Source organism: Adelges cooleyi, unplaced genomic scaffold, assembly GCF_023614345.1.
Source record: "Adelges cooleyi isolate 19-005CV unplaced genomic scaffold, UGA_ACOO_1.1 ACOO_flye_CR_arks_rails_tigmint_CR_PRNA_21, whole genome shotgun sequence".
Lineage (NCBI taxonomy): Eukaryota > Metazoa > Arthropoda > Insecta > Hemiptera > Adelgidae > Adelges > Adelges cooleyi.
The window spans coordinates 3811417-3833594 of record NW_026095871.1 but is presented as its reverse complement, the minus strand read 5'-3'; the positions used below and the strand labels follow the sequence as shown (position 1 = coordinate 3833594).

At 30.5% G+C, this 22178-nt stretch overlaps 1 protein-coding gene across 2 annotated transcripts in view; it reads right to left on the bottom strand.

Moving 5' to 3' along the window:
• LOC126834532 (ATP-binding cassette subfamily G member 4-like) overlaps window positions 1–22178 on the bottom strand; it is a 44489-nt gene that overhangs the window by 7336 nt on the left and 14975 nt on the right. For both annotated transcript variants that reach the window (XM_050566531.1, XM_050566530.1), the window contains exon 2: window positions 5812–5936. In XM_050566531.1, coding sequence (XP_050422488.1) covers window positions 5812–5926 — 115 coding nt within the window. In that variant the 5' untranslated portion in view covers window positions 5927–5936. The remainder of the gene's footprint in view (window positions 1–5811; window positions 5937–22178) is intronic.

The following is a 22178-nucleotide window of genomic DNA, read 5'->3' as shown; positions in this document are numbered from 1 at the left end:
AAATAAATACGACTATTATCATTTATCATAAACATTTTTTTTAAAAATATAAATACATAGTGCGTAGCATATAAGCTGATTAAGTGACTGAGTTCATCATTAGGATAAATATTACCGCGTGGAAAAATTATTTAACACCTTCCTATTAGTCTTGTATAATAACATCGTTTAAACGTGTTTAATCATTCTATAGATATCATTTTGAAAACCATAAATCATGAGCTATTATAATATACACGGAGTGTAATTTAAGACCGTTGCAATGTTTAAACGTTTTTAAAGGAAAAATCTAATTGACCTAAAATCATTTTTGTTTAAAATTATGACTTTCTTTTATTTTACAAATCAATCTATAAAAAAATATGTGCAATATTTTTTTCTAAATTATATTACAAAGCTTGAATAGCTTGAAAAGGAAGCCACCCATTGGTAACACCTCTATGTGTAAAGATAATTTATGTTATTAAGTTGTTTGTTCTATGTTAGTAGGTCTCTACAATCATTTTTGAGATGATAAAAATTTTGCAGTTTTAGCTTCGATGCGATAAATAAATCAGTGTACTTAGATTATATTTTTAGCGAAAAATAACTGAATAATAATTAATTTCTCGAATGACGACCATTTTGTAATACAAAAGTGTATATCAAGTGTATGATAATATGTACTGGACAGTCGACACAATTTTTTTTCTATTTTTTATTGGTTTCTGTGATGTGTGTGATTTTCTTTTTATTACGTCGATACACGTGACTCTTGAGAAACATATAATAATAGTTTATTATATGAAATCTAATAAAAAATCTATAAAAAAATATTATTATTTCGCACAATACAATTTTATTAAACTTCATAAAATGCATAATAACAATTTACAACGTGTTCCATTTGAGGTTTATCTCAGCCATACTTTGTGCGCCAGCATTGTAACAGTTGTATTGTGCTTATTTTTATGTTTTTCATGTCACTGTCCCGAAGACGATCTGCGGTGCTTACACACGGCATGCAAGCCAAACAATGGATTTGAATAATACGATTATGTAAACGATACAAAGGTCAAGTATCCGGCGCATCGTCTATATAATTTTGCAGAGGTAAAAAAAGGGGAAAAAACAAAAATAAAACGAAACGAAACGAAAAAAAATATTCTTATCCTTGTCAAATGTCTACGGCTTGGAGTCTCGAATGTCGAATGCTACGTTTATTGGACAGGAAAAATAACCACTTGGTATACACACGAGGCCGAGACAATTTATTCGGATAAATTGTTTATTGTCCAACCAGACATATTATATATATATATGTTAACCGTTTAATTACCATACACGCGCGCTGCCATGCCTGTAGCTTGAGTTCACATTAATTACTAAAACACCGACTGCACTGGGTGAACGCACCGGTGATAATATTTTTATTGGTTTAAAAATAAATATCTGTATCGTTAAAAACTTATACTTTTAACCGTATATTGTATGTTCAACCAAATTTGAAATTTAATCGTGAAAGGTGGGACGATTAACTAATTAGTAAATTATAGAATAACAGTAGTTAGAAAAAATGTTGTACAAATATGTATAAAAAAAATGTTTAATTTTGTCAAATCAATGATTTTCTGAAATTGTGGAAATTATACTTCTTTTAATAATGCTATTTAAAATAGATTCAAATTTCTGGACAAATTTTAATAATAAGAGAAAATTGTTATGTTAATTTTGACATCGAAGTAGGTATGTATTATAGCATATATTTTAGAAAAACGACCCCAAAAGAACCAACACACCATAGTATTCGATATCATATGCCTTAAAACCTATTTTATTGGAAAAATAAATAGATATTGTATTAAACAAGGACAAACTTTAAATTATATTTATCTCACAACCATGTACATTATTGTTGATTACCTAATATAGTTTTACGATACATTTAACAGCTATACGATTTATCAAATGAGTTTCCTGGTGAAATGGTTTAACGATGCGGACGATGAACTGATTTTGGGTCACTAACACAAATGAATAAGGAGTTAAAAAAAATTCGAAAACATGCACTTTCATAGGTCTAGTTACAAAGCTTATAATTAATTTTCCATCATGGGAAATAACGAAACATAAAATACAGACCCGAAACGATTATATATATATATATTATAATTTAGGAAGAGAAAATAATTTTGTGCTTACGACGGTATGCGGTGTAAGCAACACGTGCAGCTGTATTGGATATTTTGCCATCGTTTTTTTATGCAATACCTACTCACATGCCGTTTAAAAATTCGCCCTAGGGGTCTCTTGTCGCAGATCACGTTACGTTTTCCCTAACGAGTTTTTTTATTTTTGTAATATATGTCCCGTTTTCTGACGTTAATCTCGCACACCGCGAAACCAATTGGACTTTAAGTACCCATACAATCACTTAGATTACACAATTATTTTCTATACGTGCGTTATATCTTCTTGTCCGTCTCCATATCCCGTACAAATTAACAATATTATTGGACAATTAATTTATCAGCAAAAATAACCATCTACAACAGGCAGTAAATAGGCAATACCAGTAACTATTTTGATAAGAAAACAATTAATGCGTAGACATGTTATGCTGTGTGGTTTTAGATTGTAGATAAAATAAAAAAAATATGTAAATGTGGGTGTCGTATCAATTGTTTTTATCTTTTTACTATTTTTTAGCATTATAAAAAAAAAACATTTTCACATTAAACTTTGTCTTTTGTCCCCATTAAATTACCTATACAAAATATATACAGAGTGATCGAAATTTTGCTTGGCGTCGATTGTTTCTAGGAAGTATACACATTTCTTTTCTACGCTGATCAAGCTGAAAACAAATTGTACTTCTCGGTCGATTAAAAAAGAAAGGGCGAAGCAATTTATCAACAGGTAGTACCTGTAAGGCAACAGTGTGTTTCGAAATCCGTTACAAAATCAGTTAATGGATTTTTTTAAATAACATATGTTGTGAAGAAAATTAAAAAGTGTTCCGTGTCGTTTAACTACAAAATTAAAACGGCGGTAACGGCCGTGCACTCGTATCATCCGCAATGAATTATGAGTAGCAAGTGCGAGGCTTAGTACATTATTTTACACGGTAACTCACGCTGTACCACTATTACGCCTCGGGCCTAAAGAAATGGCGCAAGTTTAAGAATATTATATCTAGCCCATCTAGCACACTTATGTCGCACCATATAAGAAGAAGGAATGGTCAGAATGAGTTAGTGACATACAACGGCGGTAGCAAGCGAAAAGGAACTGTGTGTTAGGAGTAGTATTACCTAACTTTGTTAAAATAAATACATTTAAGTGATTAATATTTATGAAAACAAAACAAAATACCCTATGATAGTCAAAAACTTGAATAGATACTTTTTTTTTTTAAATACAGAAAAAAAAAAAGAAAAAAAAAAGTATCTATTCAAGTTTTTGACTATCATAGGGTATTTTGATAGTCAAAAACTAAAAAATATTAGTATCTGAATAGATACTAATTAACCTTTTTTTAAATTACAATTCAAAAATTGTACAAACTGAGTACGGCTCATTTACTAGCTAATCACTTAAGTCGTGATTGTCAAATATATAGTTAGAGATTTTTTAACAATGTATTTTTTATGAAGTAGTTCAGATTAAAGTATACGCAAATGTGACTAATTTGTTAATTTATGATTCAAAAAAATATGTACACTTAATAAACTGAATTAATTTAGGTATGATTTATTTCAGTCAAATAATAACACTGTAATATTATTGAATTTCATACACAATATACGATTTCAGTACCGAATAATAATATGAACGTATTTTGGCAATATTATATCATCGAGTGGTAAAGTTATCTTTGGAGTTCTACAAGGTTCGCACTTATCGCCTTTGTTGTTTAAAACATTTATAAACGACCTTATTAACGTTATCAAACATTCACGTTGTTTACTCTTTGCTGATGACGTAAAAATATTTATTCAAATTGAGTCTATAAATGACAGCTTTAATACTCAAGAAGGTTTGCACAGAGTTTACCATTGGCGTGTCTCTAATAGTCTTAGTCTGGATTAAGGAAATGTTTTCAAATTTCATTCAGTCGTAGTCGATGTGTAGTGAATATTTATCTTACAGCATTGACAGTTCTAATTTAGTTTGAGTTTCACACTTAAGAGATCTTGGTGTTACGCTTTCTTCTGATCTGTCTTTTAATGAACACACAACTGTCATGCATAATAAAGCATTACGTACATTTGGGTTCCTTAAAAGTAATTGCTGCTGGGAATTTACTGATCCGGTCTGCCTTAAAGTACTATATTGTGCTCTTGTTCGTTCATTAGTCGAATACAGTTCTATTATTTGGTCTCCATATCAATCAGGGTTATTGGACAAAATTTAAAGCCTCTAACGGCGCTTCTTGAGAATGTTATTGCATCTAATATTAAATTGGCTAGCTTTGCTCAACGTCGATATGTTGCAGATGTCTGTTGGATTCATGGTGCTATTGACCGTCCTGAAATAATGAATATTATCCCTCTTAATGTTCCTTCCATTTCCTTGCGTTTGACCCACCTATTTTATATAACCTCTTATAAACAGAACTATAGTTATTATTCTCGAGTAAACCTAATGTTAATAGCTTCAAATAAGGCAATAAATAATTGTATATTGAATTTTTTTTTTTATATAACCTGGTTAAAAGTGTTCTAAATAATATTGTTTAATGATTTATACGAATTTTATCTTTTAGCGGTATTGTAATTATTTTTAATTAATTATTGTAATATTATTTATTTTGTATTCTATTGGACTTTGGTCGTAAATTATTTTAAATAAATAATACTTGTTTAGGAGCATCAACATATTCAGTATTGTCGTACAATTTTTATGATACCCAGGGAATATTAGTGTAATTATCAAAAATTATTTTAAAGTATTAGATTGTACCATAAAGTGTATTTAAAAATACATAACTGCTATGTAGATAGTACTGTTGTTTGTTTATTATAATCAAAACCAATATTATTTGACAGGAGTATATTTTTTTAATTAAGAAATCCTTGTGATTTGGTTCTTTGGTAATATTGTTATAAATTTGATAAATAAAACAAATTATATTTCATTTTTTCGTTTGATAAATGTTACGAAATCCAACACTTTTGTTTTTATTCTCTTGTACATTCTTTATTTTTGCACGGTAGATTGCAGATTCTTATGGTTACCTATAGTATATTCACGGTCCTAAACCGGTTTCAAAACTTGTTTATGGCAATATCATCATACGGAGTCATTCACTCATCGGTTAAGTGTAGCTGCGGTCATTTAACGTACGTATAAGTTGTATAATTATAAGTTTACAACCGAGAAAAGAGTAGTCGCAGAACAATTTTATACCAGAAACAATCTGCGTTTTCGCAACAACAGGAAAGTAGTTAAAAGCGTTAGAAAACAATACACAATTGCAATAAGGTCTAGATCAAGGTCGAAATTATTTATTCGCTGATTTATGGTTTAAAAAACAAAAATCACTCATAAAATATATTTATATTGTTTGCAGTAAGGTTTAATACACGATTTTTATAAATTGTATTCATTACTTTTTCAATAGATACATATTTTGTTTCTAGGAGGGGGGGGGGTGAAAATTGCATGATAACTACTATTAACAATTATCATCCGAATGGCCAATAGTAAATATTTAACTGTGAAGTATGTCCTTAAAATATATTATTATACTATTTTAGGCCATACAAAGTTTTTTTTGTACCTACTCATGTTGTATAATAATATACTATTTAGAAAAAAAAAACTTACCATTTCGACCTTGCGGCACACTGTATGTCAAGTCTGTAAATTCGATATCAACAGGTGGTCTTTTCAACATATGATGCTGAGATTTGCCGTTCTCCAAATCGTCGAGAGTGTCCATCTTTTCGATTCTGAAAATATAAAATGGCTAGATATTAAATGTATACCTAAGTACTAATAATATTATAGTAGTGGTGACGCGTAACAAACAAAATAAATAATCCCAAACGTCATTGACAAGTTTTCAGTAACTTTTACAAAAATGTATCAACAATTTCTACATTTTTTTTTTAGTAGTTTGTCACAATTTTTTATTTTTCATATAAGATTACGATAATATATAAAATGTTTAGTACGGACATAAATACAATTAATCCCGGGTCATTCGAATCGTACTTATAAACATAAACACTACAACAAAAAAAAATATTATTTATTCCGGAAAATAAAATATCGCTAGTGATGCTGAGAATGACTTACTTAATGTACCGGTTCAAGTCCCTCCATCCAAATTTAAATTAATGTTAAAATTAAAAAATAAATTATGGAAAAAAATACAATAAAATTATCAAGTAAATTAATTAAAGTTGTGGTTAGTTATAAATGTTGACTTTATTTAGCTTGTATCACGCTTCAGGAAGCGTGTACAATACTGACAGTGTATTTTAAAAAAAAAAATAGGTAGGAATAACTGAATTCTGATCTATTCAATAAATATAGAGGAGTCATTTAAAGTTAAGTGGGGTAATTCAGAACTGTAACCAACTGGGGCACAAGTTAAGTTACTAAAAAAACAATAATAAATAAATAAACTGAATGGATTTTTAAAAATAAACAAATTTTGTGTTTCATTAAAGTATTATATAACTCATTAACAGTTAATAATTAAAATGATTTAATTAAAACTAAATTATCGATAAATGGTCTAATAAATATTATATTTGCGGACCCGTCCAATAAGTACAATTAGTTACCAAGGACAAGTGCGAGGAATTAACATTATGTAAACCGTAAACTATTCAATATACTTAAGTATAATACAATAATTTTGAGTTAAGAGAGATTGCCTGGAGGTCTGAGACAATGGAAATTCATTACGTAGACAACGAGTTGTTGCAATAATGAGTTTAAAACAACAACCTATTAAGAAATAACCAAAAAACACAAAAAAAGTCTAAATTATTATACAACACATTTAATTGTTATTTTTTTAAAGCTGTACTCAATTTTACATTGCAATGTATTATAATTTTACTGTTTTTTTTATTTAAATTTCCCAACTACCGGTAGTTTAAAGTATACAGTGTAGTCAGTAGTGTGTACACTATATACATACATTGTATAAGTACATATTTGACATGTACACAAAGCACTAATGTTCTTTTACCTTTTTTCCAGTTTTGTGTTTTTTTAGCTACAAAAACGTTTTCCAATTATCCTTAAAAATGCAATTTCTTCCTAATTACATTGGGAAAATTAATATTTTTAGGAAATCTTGAACTCTTTGTGTAATTTTATCTTAGAAACTTTCGGTCTACCGGCAATATTTTCTATCTACACATACATAATGTATTGAAGTATGTAAATTATTTTACAGTTCTAGGAAAATAATTTTTTTTAAATATTTAAAAACGAGAAAATTTGTAATTAAAACCAGTTTGTATACTATGGTCTACAGACTATGTTCTATTATGATTTTTTCAATATTAGTTACACTGAAAAAGGAAATGTCTACATAGAAATAACAGAATTAAAATGTTAAATTTTGAAAGGAGATAGGTTTGAAAAAAACTTGTATTTCATATATTGTTTTATCAGTCGCATGAATATTGATCAGACAATATTAGGTATACATCTTCGCGTTTTTTGAAAAGAAGTACATTATCATTGTGACTATGCAAAAAACGGATATCTATTAAACGGTATTATTAATATTCAGATGTTGAATTCCATTACGAGCAATATTTACATTTTCCACTACAATGTCTTTTATTTTGCCAATTGCCTAAAATACTTGACTTTATAGCTAAACTTGTCAATACAAGAGACCATTAGTACGAAAAATATTTCATTAGTAAAATAATCATATATCATTTATTATATTATGCTTGATAATTGTGCGCATTAGAACAGCATCATTGATCTTGCTTAGGGTTCAAAGACATTAATGAGTAAACAGTGTATTAGAAAAACAGCCAATAAACGTGTGTACATATTGACAATTTAACGACTATTAATAACAACTGCTCATGGCAGCAAACAATTTTAATTACAGTCGTATTGGACATTGCATTGTTTACCATCGATACGGGCTGCATTCCTTATAATATACTATGCGGAACACTTAAAAAAATTACGCTTAAAAAAAAAAAAAAATGTGTACGCGTTTACTTTTTCATATTTCTGAAATAATGTCTACAGTTTGAGAATTAACCGATTAAATAATACAGTGTTGATAATGTGATTCGTTACACATTTTTTTAGATTATTATGTTTTATTGTTATCAACAAGATAATTGCACATGTTCGTCTGTATGGGCTATAGTAGCGCATGAGTATGCAAATCCAATAAACAATGTATACAAAATTTTACACGTTGACTGTGTACTTAGGACCATATGACAATGTGTGGATACGTATTCATACTTCTAACACGATTTGTCTGAAAATCATTCGAACTGTGAGTATTAAAAGTAGGAGTGTTAAAACTATAGGTACATAAATATAATCAGTATAATTAATGATTATTGTTGTTACTTGGTACTGAAACAATTTATTTTCAAATAGTTTCATAGAAAACGGAAAATAATAAAAAAACATTTAATTGTTAACACATAATTATTTAAACTATTTTGATTATTGTGGTCGTTTTTTTCCTGTTTTGGGAATTTTCTATAAAATTTCACCTCTTTTTGTTTTGTTTTCCAAAGCGTTTTTATGGAGAACCCAATTTGAAATTGACACATTTTATGTAAAATTATATCAGCTTTCTAAAAAATATATCAACACGAAAAAATCAACTTTGTAGATTATAAACTCAATTTTAATGACTTCCTGTTACTCGAAAGTAAATCAATATTTTTTTTAGATAGTTGAAATTATTTTACAAAAGAAACTGATTTTTAATATTTTTTTTTTTATGGTAAAAGATACTATAAAAAAAAAGATAAAAAAGAAGTGTCAAGGAAAAACCTGAAAATACTTTTTACGACCTTGGCCAAAATAATCGAAAAAAAAATCCAAAAAAATTTGAAAACATTCTTTTCATTGTAACAGATGTGCAGTGTAATTTTCAAAAAAAATCCGCAGGGGGTCGTTCCAAACATTCGTTAGTACTTTTGACTTTTGACCCTTATATTTATACATAGGCGTATGTGTCTACTAATATATAAATATATTCATTATACTTTTAAGAAAACTAAGATTTCTACTAATGTATTTAAGTGACAAGCCGTGTTTAACAACCATTAATTTATTAATGTTTGTCTATTCTTAACTGAACATTGATCATAAATAATGGGCTCGACAATAATTATAAATTACGAAGACACAATATTTAATTCGTGTTTACATCGAATTTTACCATAGACAAATCGTATCGTTCTATAAATATTAAAATAAGAATTTTATTAAATTGGTAAAGTGGTACAAGTAAAAAAAAATATATATCTGAGTTATCTTATCATCCTTGTGATATCATTAATTTGTACAAGTTAATAATGGAATGTTCAATTTTTCATTGAACTTTTACCCAACACACAACGCTGTTAAATAAATGGCTCAAGTTTTTTTCAAGTGCAATTGATAACTATCACGCAGTCATTACTTTTACCCACGTTCGGTAATTGATGATCAACGATTTGAGAGCTGAATGATGTATTTGAAATTTAAAAAAAAAACCAATAAAAACTATCGTTGAACGACCATTGAATTTGTTTTATAGACCCTAACAATATATACATTATAATGTTAGCTGCAAACTAATACCTCTAGCAAGCAGGGACAAAGTACTCGTATTATAAACATTTTTAATGTCATAAAATATTATTGCTAACAATATACTATCTAATTTCCGGGTGCGAATTTGAATAATAACCAATCATTATTATTCGAATATTTACCTATTGGCTATTATTAATGACCTTTGCACATACTTAAAATAGCTGTTATTAAAAAAAAAGTGGTCGTTAACACAAACTGCATACTTCAATAGTAATTATAGCTGGTGCAAACGGCCCCGAGGTCTTTATTTAACATTTTTTGTAGGGTAAGAAATTTTTAAACACGGGGTGTATTACCCCATTCGTATGGGATAAGGTAAAAAAAAGAACAAGACACCTAACTCAGTTATATTCTTGAGACACGCAATGTATAAGTACATGATTTGTAAAAGTTTAATAATTAATTTAATATTTTCCAATTTGATAAATATTTATAATATAATGTAATGTAATCAATATTGAAACCTATTTTCTTCGGTCATATTAATATATCACTCTTTATCTGACTTTCACTGCCAATCACAAATTACAGTCATTATAGTAATTACGTTTTTAAAACTCATATAAGTTAATGGTAGATATCACTTGTATATTGTACCTAAAGTACTCAATTTGTTTCTTGTTGTCCATTAATTGGTATTATAAAAGTCGAATCACATTAATTGGCCTTGAAAGTAAGTACTCACGCTTTTGACGTAAAGTAGGTATTTTTTTCTTTTAATATTTCCTACTTCATAATAATTATAGTTATTCTATTATGTCGCAATTTCTTAAAGCTTTTTTTTACCGTCATCGACATAAAACTATAATTATCGTTATACTCGAATTTAATAACAAATTTGTAATATACCATATGTATTGTAATAAACGTTGAATGCAATAAGTAATGGCCAAGTTGTAATATTCTTATATTTTTTTCCTCAATAAGAAGTTAAATCACAGCTTCACGGTATCCATGTAAACTTATGACGTTAGCTATTGTTTTGTCGTTTATAAAACACTAAAACAAACTGGTTTCGAACAAAACATATATAATTCTTATTGCTTTCTGAATGAAATATTATAATTTATAATATAATCCTTATTATGTAATGTATTAATGTGTTTAATGCAATTTTTTTACACGAAACCTCTAAGCAAAAACGTCAATACAAATGTGTATGTAAAATGTATCTTTTTTATGCACTTTACAATAATATTTTAATACGTAGCGTGTTGGCATGTTTTCAATAATTAAATTTGTTTTAAAATGAATGTAAAAAGATTTTTAATATTTTAGAATTGATTGTGAAACACTATTTATTAAATATTTATAATCAATGTTAATAGTTTGTAAGCTTTCCTATGTACTTTTGAATTTGTAGCAGCCGACTGTTGCACTACCTGAAATGTTTTTTTGGCCGGACAAAATTATCAATATAATAATTAATGAGAAATATCATACAGTAACAATATAATACTTAAATTATCATTAATCATTGTATTATATTATGGTACACAATGCACCCTATTAACCCTAAACAGTTATGATAATTCATCTTAATATAAGTAATATAGTACTTCAAAAAAAGGAATTAATATGTTATTTATTATATGTAAATGTTATTAAAAGCTAGACAAAATAGTATACTATATATTATTGTAAATGATAAAACTCTCTCTCCCTTCCTATTTTTTACAGCGTCGTAAGGTCCAAGCTAGACACAAAGAAATTCTCCTTCACCTCTCTCTATTGGTGTCAACGTTTTGTAACAATCGAAGTTTTAATTTGAATTTACACGCGTATGGGAAATTCTTAAACATAAAATATATTTTGCGTTTTGACTATTTTATTCAGATATTAGTCGTAGAAAGATTTCTATTTTTTTTTTTTTTGAAATGAGCGCGTATCCTTCTTAAATTTTTACACATTACCTTTAAGATTGAACATTATTCTTACCAACTAGTTTCTATTGATCACCATTTTTATCATATCGAATAATAGCTCATTCCCCTAATGTCTCAATAACTTGAATATTTTTGCGGATAAAATTTTTATTTAATAATATTAAATCGTCCACAAGTAATTCTAACTTTAATTTTTTCTCTGTCATCTTGTCTCTTACCAGCTTGTACTCCCTTATTTACCATCGTTTATAGTAATATCATATGTTACATGACTGACGCTAGACTATATTTCAAACTAGGCAAATTCCAATTTTGCCGCCATTTTGTATGTTAATTTGTGAACATTTTCAATTTGGATAAAAATCACCACTCTAGGCAATATTGTATATTGCCTATGCATTGCACCTGGCCCTGATAAAAGTCGATATCTACATCGATCACTAATCATTTCTTATCAGTTCGTTCTATCTTATCAATTATTCATTCTCATTACTTATTCTTACTATCCCCTTAAATTATTACTATCCCTTCTTATTTACAATAATTTTCTCTATATAATCCATATCGATACCATTATTATCAATGTCATATCTTTTAATATTAACATGGAATACATTTTTTTATAGTCGCGTTCAAAAAAAAAAATCAGAAATTATAAAGTAAAATCAGGAGAAAGGTAAAAATGTTTTGAAAGGTGTCACAGCGAATACATAATATTCTATAACACAACAAAAGCAAACGAATTGTGTTTTCGAAAATCCGCCCTCTCTCGAATGACATTTGCAGATTTTTCACCGATCCCGTTAACGGGTCTTTCTCTAAAGGTTCATTACTCGGATCGGTGCAAAATGATTGGACGAAATCACGAATTTCACTCCATCTTCAAGCGTCTTTAAATTTTAATCATTGTTGTTCTCTGTTCGACCACCGCTTATCTACATAACAACATTATGAGTTATGACAGCAGCGTTTCGCCGCGTTCAATACACTGCACACAAGTGCACTGCGCGTTCTATTGTGTGCGATTATAACAATATTTTAACGACCTATTGTGTCACGTCATAAGCAGGGACGGTCGTAGGTACAAAATAAAATAACGAATATATTCCGCGCGCTGTAGATAGATACACACTGATAGACAGTCGTCGCGAATGATAACAATAATTAATAATTGTACCGTATTGTCTCATATATTACACTGCAATTGTACATTACAGTGTATAATATGTGTATATTATTGTTGTTGTTATTATGCGACGATAGTATAATATTGTTCCGGTATTATTATAACATATATTTATATTCTTGCTACGGTATACCGTACGGTTTTGGCGGAGACGCACCGCGCGCACGCGATCACGTGGTCTGCACTTTCACCGTCGTTTGGCCGCATTTATTCAGCACTATACCAACCTATAATAATAGTAATAGTAATAATAACGCTATCATATATTATTATATAGCGGCAACAGCTGATGCCTACGACCGGCTATAATATCGTCTGCGTTGCCCAATTCCCATATAAGTGCGGGTACACAGTTCTTCTGTTTCCTATCGAAAAATAGCGTGTGTTTGTTACCGTTGCTTCTTTCACCCATCTCGTATTATGTTTTTGCAAGTCTATCGATTGCAGTAGCCGCCAGTGATGTAAACAAAAATATATTTTAGAACTATTTATTCGACTACTTGACAGCGCCGAATTAGTGGCTAGTGCGTTTGTTAAGTAAGCGCTACAGGAGAAAAGCCTGGCGGGCACACGGAATTTCGGTCAACGTACCGCATTTTTCCAGTAAAATAAATAAATAAACGGTAACGAGCTACATAATCTAATAATAATAATAATATTAGTAAACGCTGTCACTTTTTATCGTCATCCGACCAAACAACGTCGACGACGTATGCCGGCACACCAGTCGGACCGGCTCGCCCGACAAGTCGCTCGATGTCCTACGCTCTGTAATCAGTTTATTATACACATTTTATAAATAAATTAATATAAAAGCCAATATATTATGTGTGGGATAGATACTTTTATTTTTTACTTTACAAGGCGTTACATCAGTACGGCGCTCGGTGATCTGCTAGCGTATCAGGAAGTGTGTGTGTGCTGTGTGTGTAAAGAAGTGGGTCACGTTTATATGTTTCAAGCGGTCACAGAGGCAACGCGTGATTAGAATTTCAATAATAAATTATCTCCTAGTACCTCGACTTAACAATTTTTTTCCGAGTTCTCCCCTCGCCACCTTCCCTATCGCACTCTTTTTGGTAATCCATTGATATTATAATGTTTCTATTATAAAATTGTCCATGTTAATAAAAATGAAAAAAGAAAATCACGAAGGAGAACTTAAGTTAAACAAAGGGGGGGTATGTAAAAATTAGTTAGTTTTACATCTAGTCCGGACATAATATTGTAATTCTATGATAGATAATTTGAGAATAATATTTACAACATAGCTGTTGAAAATAAAAATAGATACGTCATATTGTAAACGCAAGTGCAAGACAGACAACTAAAATGTCAAATAAAATTCTTAAGTGTGATATTGAATATAATTATCTGAAATGGAGAAAAAAATGAAATCGATAAAAAAAGCTGGTTTTGTCGTCAACATTGTTATCGTGTGGACGGCAAGTAAACATTAGCAAAACAGAACGAACAAACGAAAAATATTTTAAAAAACAGATGATTATAAAATCAATAATTATTTTTTGAACTTCGCATCCTAATTCGACCAATATATTCGGGCAAAATAGTTTAGTAGGTAACCCATTGTTTTAAAAGTATAATATGCAATCGATAAAAGCAATCGGTATTTATAGTTTTTTTTTGGTTCAGCCTTTTTTAATCATTTATAGTTTTTAGACTTTTGAGTTGTATTATTGGGGTCATTTTATGCTCTCCTATAATATTCTATGCTATATGAAGATACGCGTAAAATTATTTATAGCGATTCTTTGTTATGCTCACGTTAACCTATTTGAAAGCCGAACTTTGTACTTGACTCTGTTCCACTGAACTTTCGGTTTTTATAGATTATATAACACGTTAATAGTAAATTGATTTGCGGAGAGAAATAACCGTCTACAATATAGTACAACATTATACACTTGCATCGAATTTGGCTTATCTCTGAGGCGAAAGGTGGGTGTTATCGTCCGTAGTGAGTAATGTTGCCGTACGAACGTTTTGGATAATATCAAAAAAGTATGAATTCTTTTTACCACTGCGGAAAAGAAAAAACGTGTATTTTTTTTTCAACCTACAAATTATTAGGTCATAGGCATAAGGCTTGTGATTTCGGGTCAGAACATCATTCGTGCGATAACGCAATAAGTTCTATACTTAAAATATCGCGTAGCCGAGAATATTTTAAAAGTGTTTTGACGCCGTAACTGTGGTCTCTGTTGGAACAGTTTCAGGAAAAAAAAAACTCCATTTGATTATGTTAACTAATATATTTTTTTTTATATTATTAAGATGGCGAATCGACTGCGCGCCTTTTACACACATAAAAAATAGAAGCGAAACCAAAATATGATAACCAACGCCGTCGTAAATGTACTGGCAAAATAAATGCTGAACGGTCGCAGTAGAGTGTTTAGGTCATTGACTTTGAGCAAACTGCAAATAATTATTGTTGTTTATTGTCTATAGGTCTTTACCGACTCTGTTGATTTTGACGACCCGTTGCATATCACACCGCTCAACGGCGAGAAATTATAATAATAATTATATTACGAAATGCAAATCCGTCGACATCTTTTATAGCGTTTCTATAATACAGGCGTGTGATTTTTTTCTTTTTTTTGTAAACCTACAATATGTACATACTTACTATAATAATATTGTACACCGACGGCTATTAAACGTCTCGCACGCTTACGGTGAATTTTTGAAATAAATACTTCGTTTGAAAAGCAAACGTGTACTTAGCAATTTTATTCGTCTTTTTACTCTCAATATTGTTGACATTCGAAGTCTCAACAAAATATAATACAGTGACAATAATAACAACGCAGCTGTTTATAGACCTCAGAGATAAAATATTTTAATACTATATTGTATACAAGTATTTACATATACGACATAGCTGTTATACGATAAAAATATAAGCACTCACTTCTTTTTCTTTTTTTTTCTATACAAAATGCACATAATATATTATTAAATCACTATAATAAATAAAGCATCGCTATTAAACGAGTATTAAATTCAATATAGCAACGTCCCAGGCCTAAAACGTACCAAATGTCTATCCTGAAGTAATTTATTTATAAATAGTTTTCGTGCAGTTAATAAATAAAAAATAGTAAAAATAAAAAAATGTTTACATTTAAAGTGAGAATCTAACTAAATTTTGAGAGTATTTAAAATAATTTTGAGTAAAAATCGGTTAATAGTCAGAAATAACGGAAAGAGATATTGCAAGTTCAGCGAGCTTAGAATCTACAAAGCTCCTTCAAGATTTTATTTTCAAAACTAAACAAGAAAACCTTTAAGGACTTTTAAAGGGTCAAAACTTTAATTTTAATTAAATTTTAAATCAATTAAAATAATCTTTTTAGAAAAATTTGACAGATAATTTTGTATACGCTTAATAAGTTCTAAAACCCCAAAATATTATTATAGTAACTACATAGAATATTATTAGAAAAGTAAATAAGATAAGATATTTAGAAAAGTAAATTGAAATACCTAAACGAATTCTTATTAATCTACAAGACATATTATTTCAAAAACTTATTATAATAGTTAATATTATGTAATTTAATGACTTGTTGATGGCGAGCATTTAACAGGTACTGTAGTTCTACGATTTGAAAACAAAGAAGCCCTAATATTATCATTTAAGTCTTTAGAGCCTAATATCACAAAATCAATATCATTATCTAGTATCTGTTTTTAATTAATACATTTTAAAAACACTTCGAATAATGTCCAGGGATCGGACAATACTAGGGGCCCTAATCAGTTCTAGACAAGCCAGTAAGCTATACCTAATTCAAATAATTTAAATTTATGTAATCTTAGATTCTGTATATCTGTTTTCAACTGTGTTGTTGATTTTATTTATAATTCTAATTACTCTAACCAAAAACGAAAACGAAATGTTTAGATGATCTAAAAGCTAAATAACTCAAGCCAAATATGACAACCGCATCGAGTATCAATTCTAAAAAACTGACAACTCGTCGGGAGTTTTGAGCGTGAGACGATATTTTTAATAATAATAACTATGTGATTATCAATCAAATTTATCTTGATATGTCGACGGTCTATAGAAAATGCTGTTTGTCAATGTAAACAATTTGAAATATGTAATTAATGAACGTACTCGGATGAACACAATTTTGAATGTAACCAATGATTAATAGTAATAATATATAAGTACATTCGATGCGCTATCGACTGACTGTATGAATATAATTGCATTAAGAGCACTTAAACCGTGATGGATTTAAATATTTTAAGTGGTAAATCATCCTGTTATGATGATTCAAGGTCACGCACAATAATTTTTGTTAAAGATGAATCGTATCGCCATACAATGTATATACATGCAAACTTTGTTTAAATTACTTACATTTATTGACACTGGTGTATTTATAATAATTAATAACTATTTTTGGCACTTACACTTTATACTCATACCTATCCAAGTTTAGTCGTATACTTTAACAATTTATTAGACCGACTGCGTGTCGGGTGAAGTGGACACTTGTTTTTGTAATATGTTTTAAAAATAAAATCTCATAGTCGTTTTGTAATAATAATAATAATATAATATTAACTATCATCATTATTATTATTATTGTCTATTATATATTCAAAGAGTCCTTGTATTTTACATTTAATGTTTTTTTGGGGGGTGGGGGGGGGGTTTAAAGGATCCCCACGACGTCCATAATAGGTTAATATCACCGAGAACTTGCTCTATTCTCAGATATAATGTTATATTGTTAGATATTTGAAACGCGTGATGAAAAAAACATAATCGACATTGAGAGCGCCATTAAATCTATTTTCTAGTGTATCACGTTTCAGTTGTAATCGATTAGTAAACTGTGTACCTGTTGCTGAACGAAAATAATCACAACTGATATTGTTATAAGTTATAACGAAAGCGGAGACTTGCATAAACATTTTTTACGGCTATCGGACAAACGGCATGAACTCTGACACATGAACCACCTATTTGGTTCGACCGTTAGGCCAAAAATAATAACACCGTCGCATTCAATAATAATTCGCAAAATCTGGGTTACTCCTGATTAGTAAACGATATCTAAACCATTTGGACCGACCTGCAATTTTCACCGGTGTCGACATTTAAGACAATAGGCACCCTTTATCTGCACGTGTATTTTCAAATTTATAAAAAACTAGTTTTATCTATTAAAGGCGCTTTTTGTTAACGTTACTTGTTTTACAAAATATACATTTAAAAACTAAATAATAATGGAATTTAAACGCTGGTTATTGGTCAATAATAATAACAATAATAACCTAGTAAAACGAATCAATTATTATTTTGGTCGATTAACGTCACATCTAGGCATTTGTTTTCATATTAAAAATTATCATTATCTGATTATATTATCATATATGTATACTACGCTTAAGTTTAATATACATATATATATTTGCTTAATAATAATAAATGGGTATTTTAATGAAAGAATGTGTTTTAGCCGCTTGTACGAGATACTAGTTAGCATTGAAGGTAACGTTAAAACTTGAAGTAGGAAGTTCATAAAAACAAGAAAATTGTACCAGTTTTCATCAACAGCGGAATAAGGAGATGCAACGATAAATAACAAATTTAATCGGTAATTTGAAGGTGAACCACTGTATTCCGTGCGGGTATAATAATAATGCTCATAAAATACCGCATGTTTACCGTGTTATTCAGACGTATGTGTTTTTTCATAGGTTTTCGAAGGATGCATTTACATGATATTTAAAAATGAAAAAGAAAAGTCGCAGCCTAGGTTTGGCAAAAACATTATTTTTAACCTTTCTATATCAACAAAGTCCACTGGCAATGCGGAAAAATCGTTTGTAAACAATTTACTTATCAAGTCCACAAACAACTATTTATAAATAAATGATAAATTACAGAATATGATTGGAAAATTTGTCGATTTTGAATATTTTCTTCACCAGGCCAAGTAACAGATATTTCTGAACACACACACACACACGTACGGTGTTGGCGATAGGTATTCGCAATCTTCAGTTTGTCGCGCATTTTTTGGACGCCCCAAGTAGACGTAGGTATAATATAATACTTGCGCGAATACAATATAATGTGCTATGTTTGGATTGTGAAACTTTGACGAGGTACCCGTTGAAAGTGTAGAAACCGGTGGCGGCCCGACTGTGGTTGGGATGTTGCGCAAAGTCCTCGGCTTCTGGTCAGAAACATAAAGCCCGTGACCTCGTTCGCCTTCCGAGTGTCGCACAGCCGGCATTAACAATATATTATACAAATATTACTATTGGTGTGATCCTTCACGTTTGCAGGTCGTTAACCGTAATAACGTACGGTAGGCAAGTATAATCCGCACACGACGATCGCCGTTCACTTATGACGTATAAATTATAATATAGCTTAAATAAAAAATAAAAATGCACATAGTACCTATTTATGCAATGCAATTAACCGGGCCAGATCGTTCGCCGAAAACCGGCAAGGACTAAACGTTATTGTTTTCCGGGATGATCCGGTGAAAATAATAATTTGTACCTATTTGAAAACAATAGGAGAAACTGGCCACACACCGTGGCGAAGAACACGAATCGAACCGATCCTTGACACGCATTAACGCGTTTTGATGATACCGAACAAAAAAAACAAAAAAAAAACGATTGCGACTTAGTCGATAATAACTATTACAATTATTTTGGGGTGTCCTTTTTCACTTGTTTTTTTTTTTTTTGGCCATACACCAGTCCCAATGGATTTACAATCTCATGCCGTCACAAGGTCTCCCCGACGTTTTGTGTGTATGTTTCTTTTTATACAATCAATATTATACTACGCGTTGCCTTCTAATAATCTCACTCACTCTCTTTTAGGTCGCCTGGTCATCGTGACGGCTGTGCGACCGTTGAACATTTTCGTTTCGATTAACATACAAGGAAACCACGCCGACGAACTTCCTTAAGTCCGCACGACCTACCTACCGGCGACAGCGACAACAATATTATATGCTGTCGTCGAGCGCAATCCTGAAAAATCGTTGTGTGTAAATCATTCAAATTACCCCGCGGTAATACACAAAGCCTCAGTAGTTGCATCACAGTAGCATTCGCCAAAACTTGGTCTGGTGCAAAATTAATCTTCCTCGTTACCAACACGAATAATCTCCCTCCTCTCTTTCAGAGCAAATAACATATCAGGAAACTGCCACGGGAAGATGGGTCAATTAAGTTTCGGTTGCCGTGAACACAATTGGTTTATAGCCGACTTAACTCTTCGGTCAGTGATAAGTGTTCAACAGCCGCGTGTCCTGCTAATTATGAAACCGCTACTTGATCACACGCTTTTTTACAGCGCGCTGCCGGGAAGTCATCTGTAGCCGGTTAGACTGGTCGATTAAAAAGTTTGAAGTGACAAAACATCTTTACGTCGAGACTTGTATAACGTGCGAGACTGTTTGTCCGAGTTCGTTTTGATTTAAAACGACGACACCTCCACACAGAAGTGGCTGCCAAACCGGCTGTAAATATATATCTAAAAAATTATTCAAAAACTAGTAAACACTTTCCACTACTATCAAGAAAAAATATCAACTCGCTTTTATCGTAGGAAAATGACAAAAAAAAAACACAAACTATTGAGATATTTTAAAATTTGTGATTTTCCAAAAAGCGATTAAAGTTAAATAGATATTTACTAACACCTACACCTGCCTCTTTCGTCCCCTATACTAATAAACCAACCAACTCCAGTCACTTATCCAAAACTGGTATTCGGCCAATCGACTTTTTAAGAAAAGCTATACTCTTTAAGACCTTTCAATATTAATAACAACAAATATGTGCATCTAATAGTATAGGTTAAGTATAATGTAACATTTGTATAGTTTATACATTTTATTTGAACCATAGATAAAAAATGGTCAATGTTAAGAAAAAATTTGCTAAACTATACTATACAATATGTAAGTTATGAAAGTATGATACTGGCATGCTCGACCTGACACAAGTCAGCTCATTACAAGATCATGCGTCTACCAATGAATTCAGTGATGTAAAGTACATATTTGTGAAAACAAGCAGCAACTAAAAACGCGTCAGGTTAACTTTGCTTTTTAGAGAATCTCTAGACATCATGACTTTGACTACAGGTAACATGTTGGTAACGGGGCAACAGCTGTCTAAAGTAAAGGATTATCGATTTTGTTTTGACGCAAAACGTCCGTTAAGTCATTGCTATAACATCAAACTCTCATTCATCATTTATCACCGGCCAGTCCGATGGATATCGATCGAGTTTGCGCGTGCGCTACTGTGACGTCAATTTGATTTCAGGTTTAATAACCCAAGCCGAGTTCGTAAAAATGTCGTGTAACGGTCTACACGCTAAGCCAAAGTGTTTATATATTTTTACTTGCCATTCCTCTTTCGAATCTGAAATAGATCAACGAAAGCATATTGCGGATGTAATAAAGTGTATTTTTTACGGGAAAAACATACAGGGTACATCTCGACTTTAAGTACATTATTATCCGTTCCAATTATATCACGAATATATAATGTGATTTTACAATGTAGTGCACAATTATTATCATACACCGTTGCATAACTATACAAGGCAAAGAAAAAACTTGTTTTTTTTTCACTTTGAGAAATTACTCCGCGGTATGATCACGTTTTACGGCCATTTACAGCTATAAACATATTATTAGGTATAACATATTGAAATAGCGGAAAAAACATGTACACTGTTAAATAATGAATAGCTAAACAAATTAATTGTTGTAAAATCAACATCAACGAAATCGCCCATCGCTAGCTGACAGCTGAGTTAATTCAATTTAACTTGAAACTGTTAAGTTAAGGAATATCGTGTAATATCTTGTCGTGGTTCTTATGAACCTAAGCGAAAATTATTGTGCTCTACTCGATTGTTGAGCACACCAATGCGCACTAAAGTGCGTCAAATATATATATATATATATATATGAATGGTTTACCTTTGACAAAGAAACATTTTGAAAATGACACTTTGCCAGTATATTGTTGTATTACATAAACGTGCGCTCGTGCTGTGCTTTCGGTTACGATTAGCCAACGTTTTATATTTGGACGTTATAATTACATAGTCGTTGCCGTATCTTTATTGAGAATTCGCCAATGTCGTTACAAGTTAAATAGGAACTAAAAAACGAATATACCACTAATTAAATTTTCATGATATGTGTTAACTTCTTGTTTTACTATTTTGTTTTGTATCAAAGCTAACACGGTCT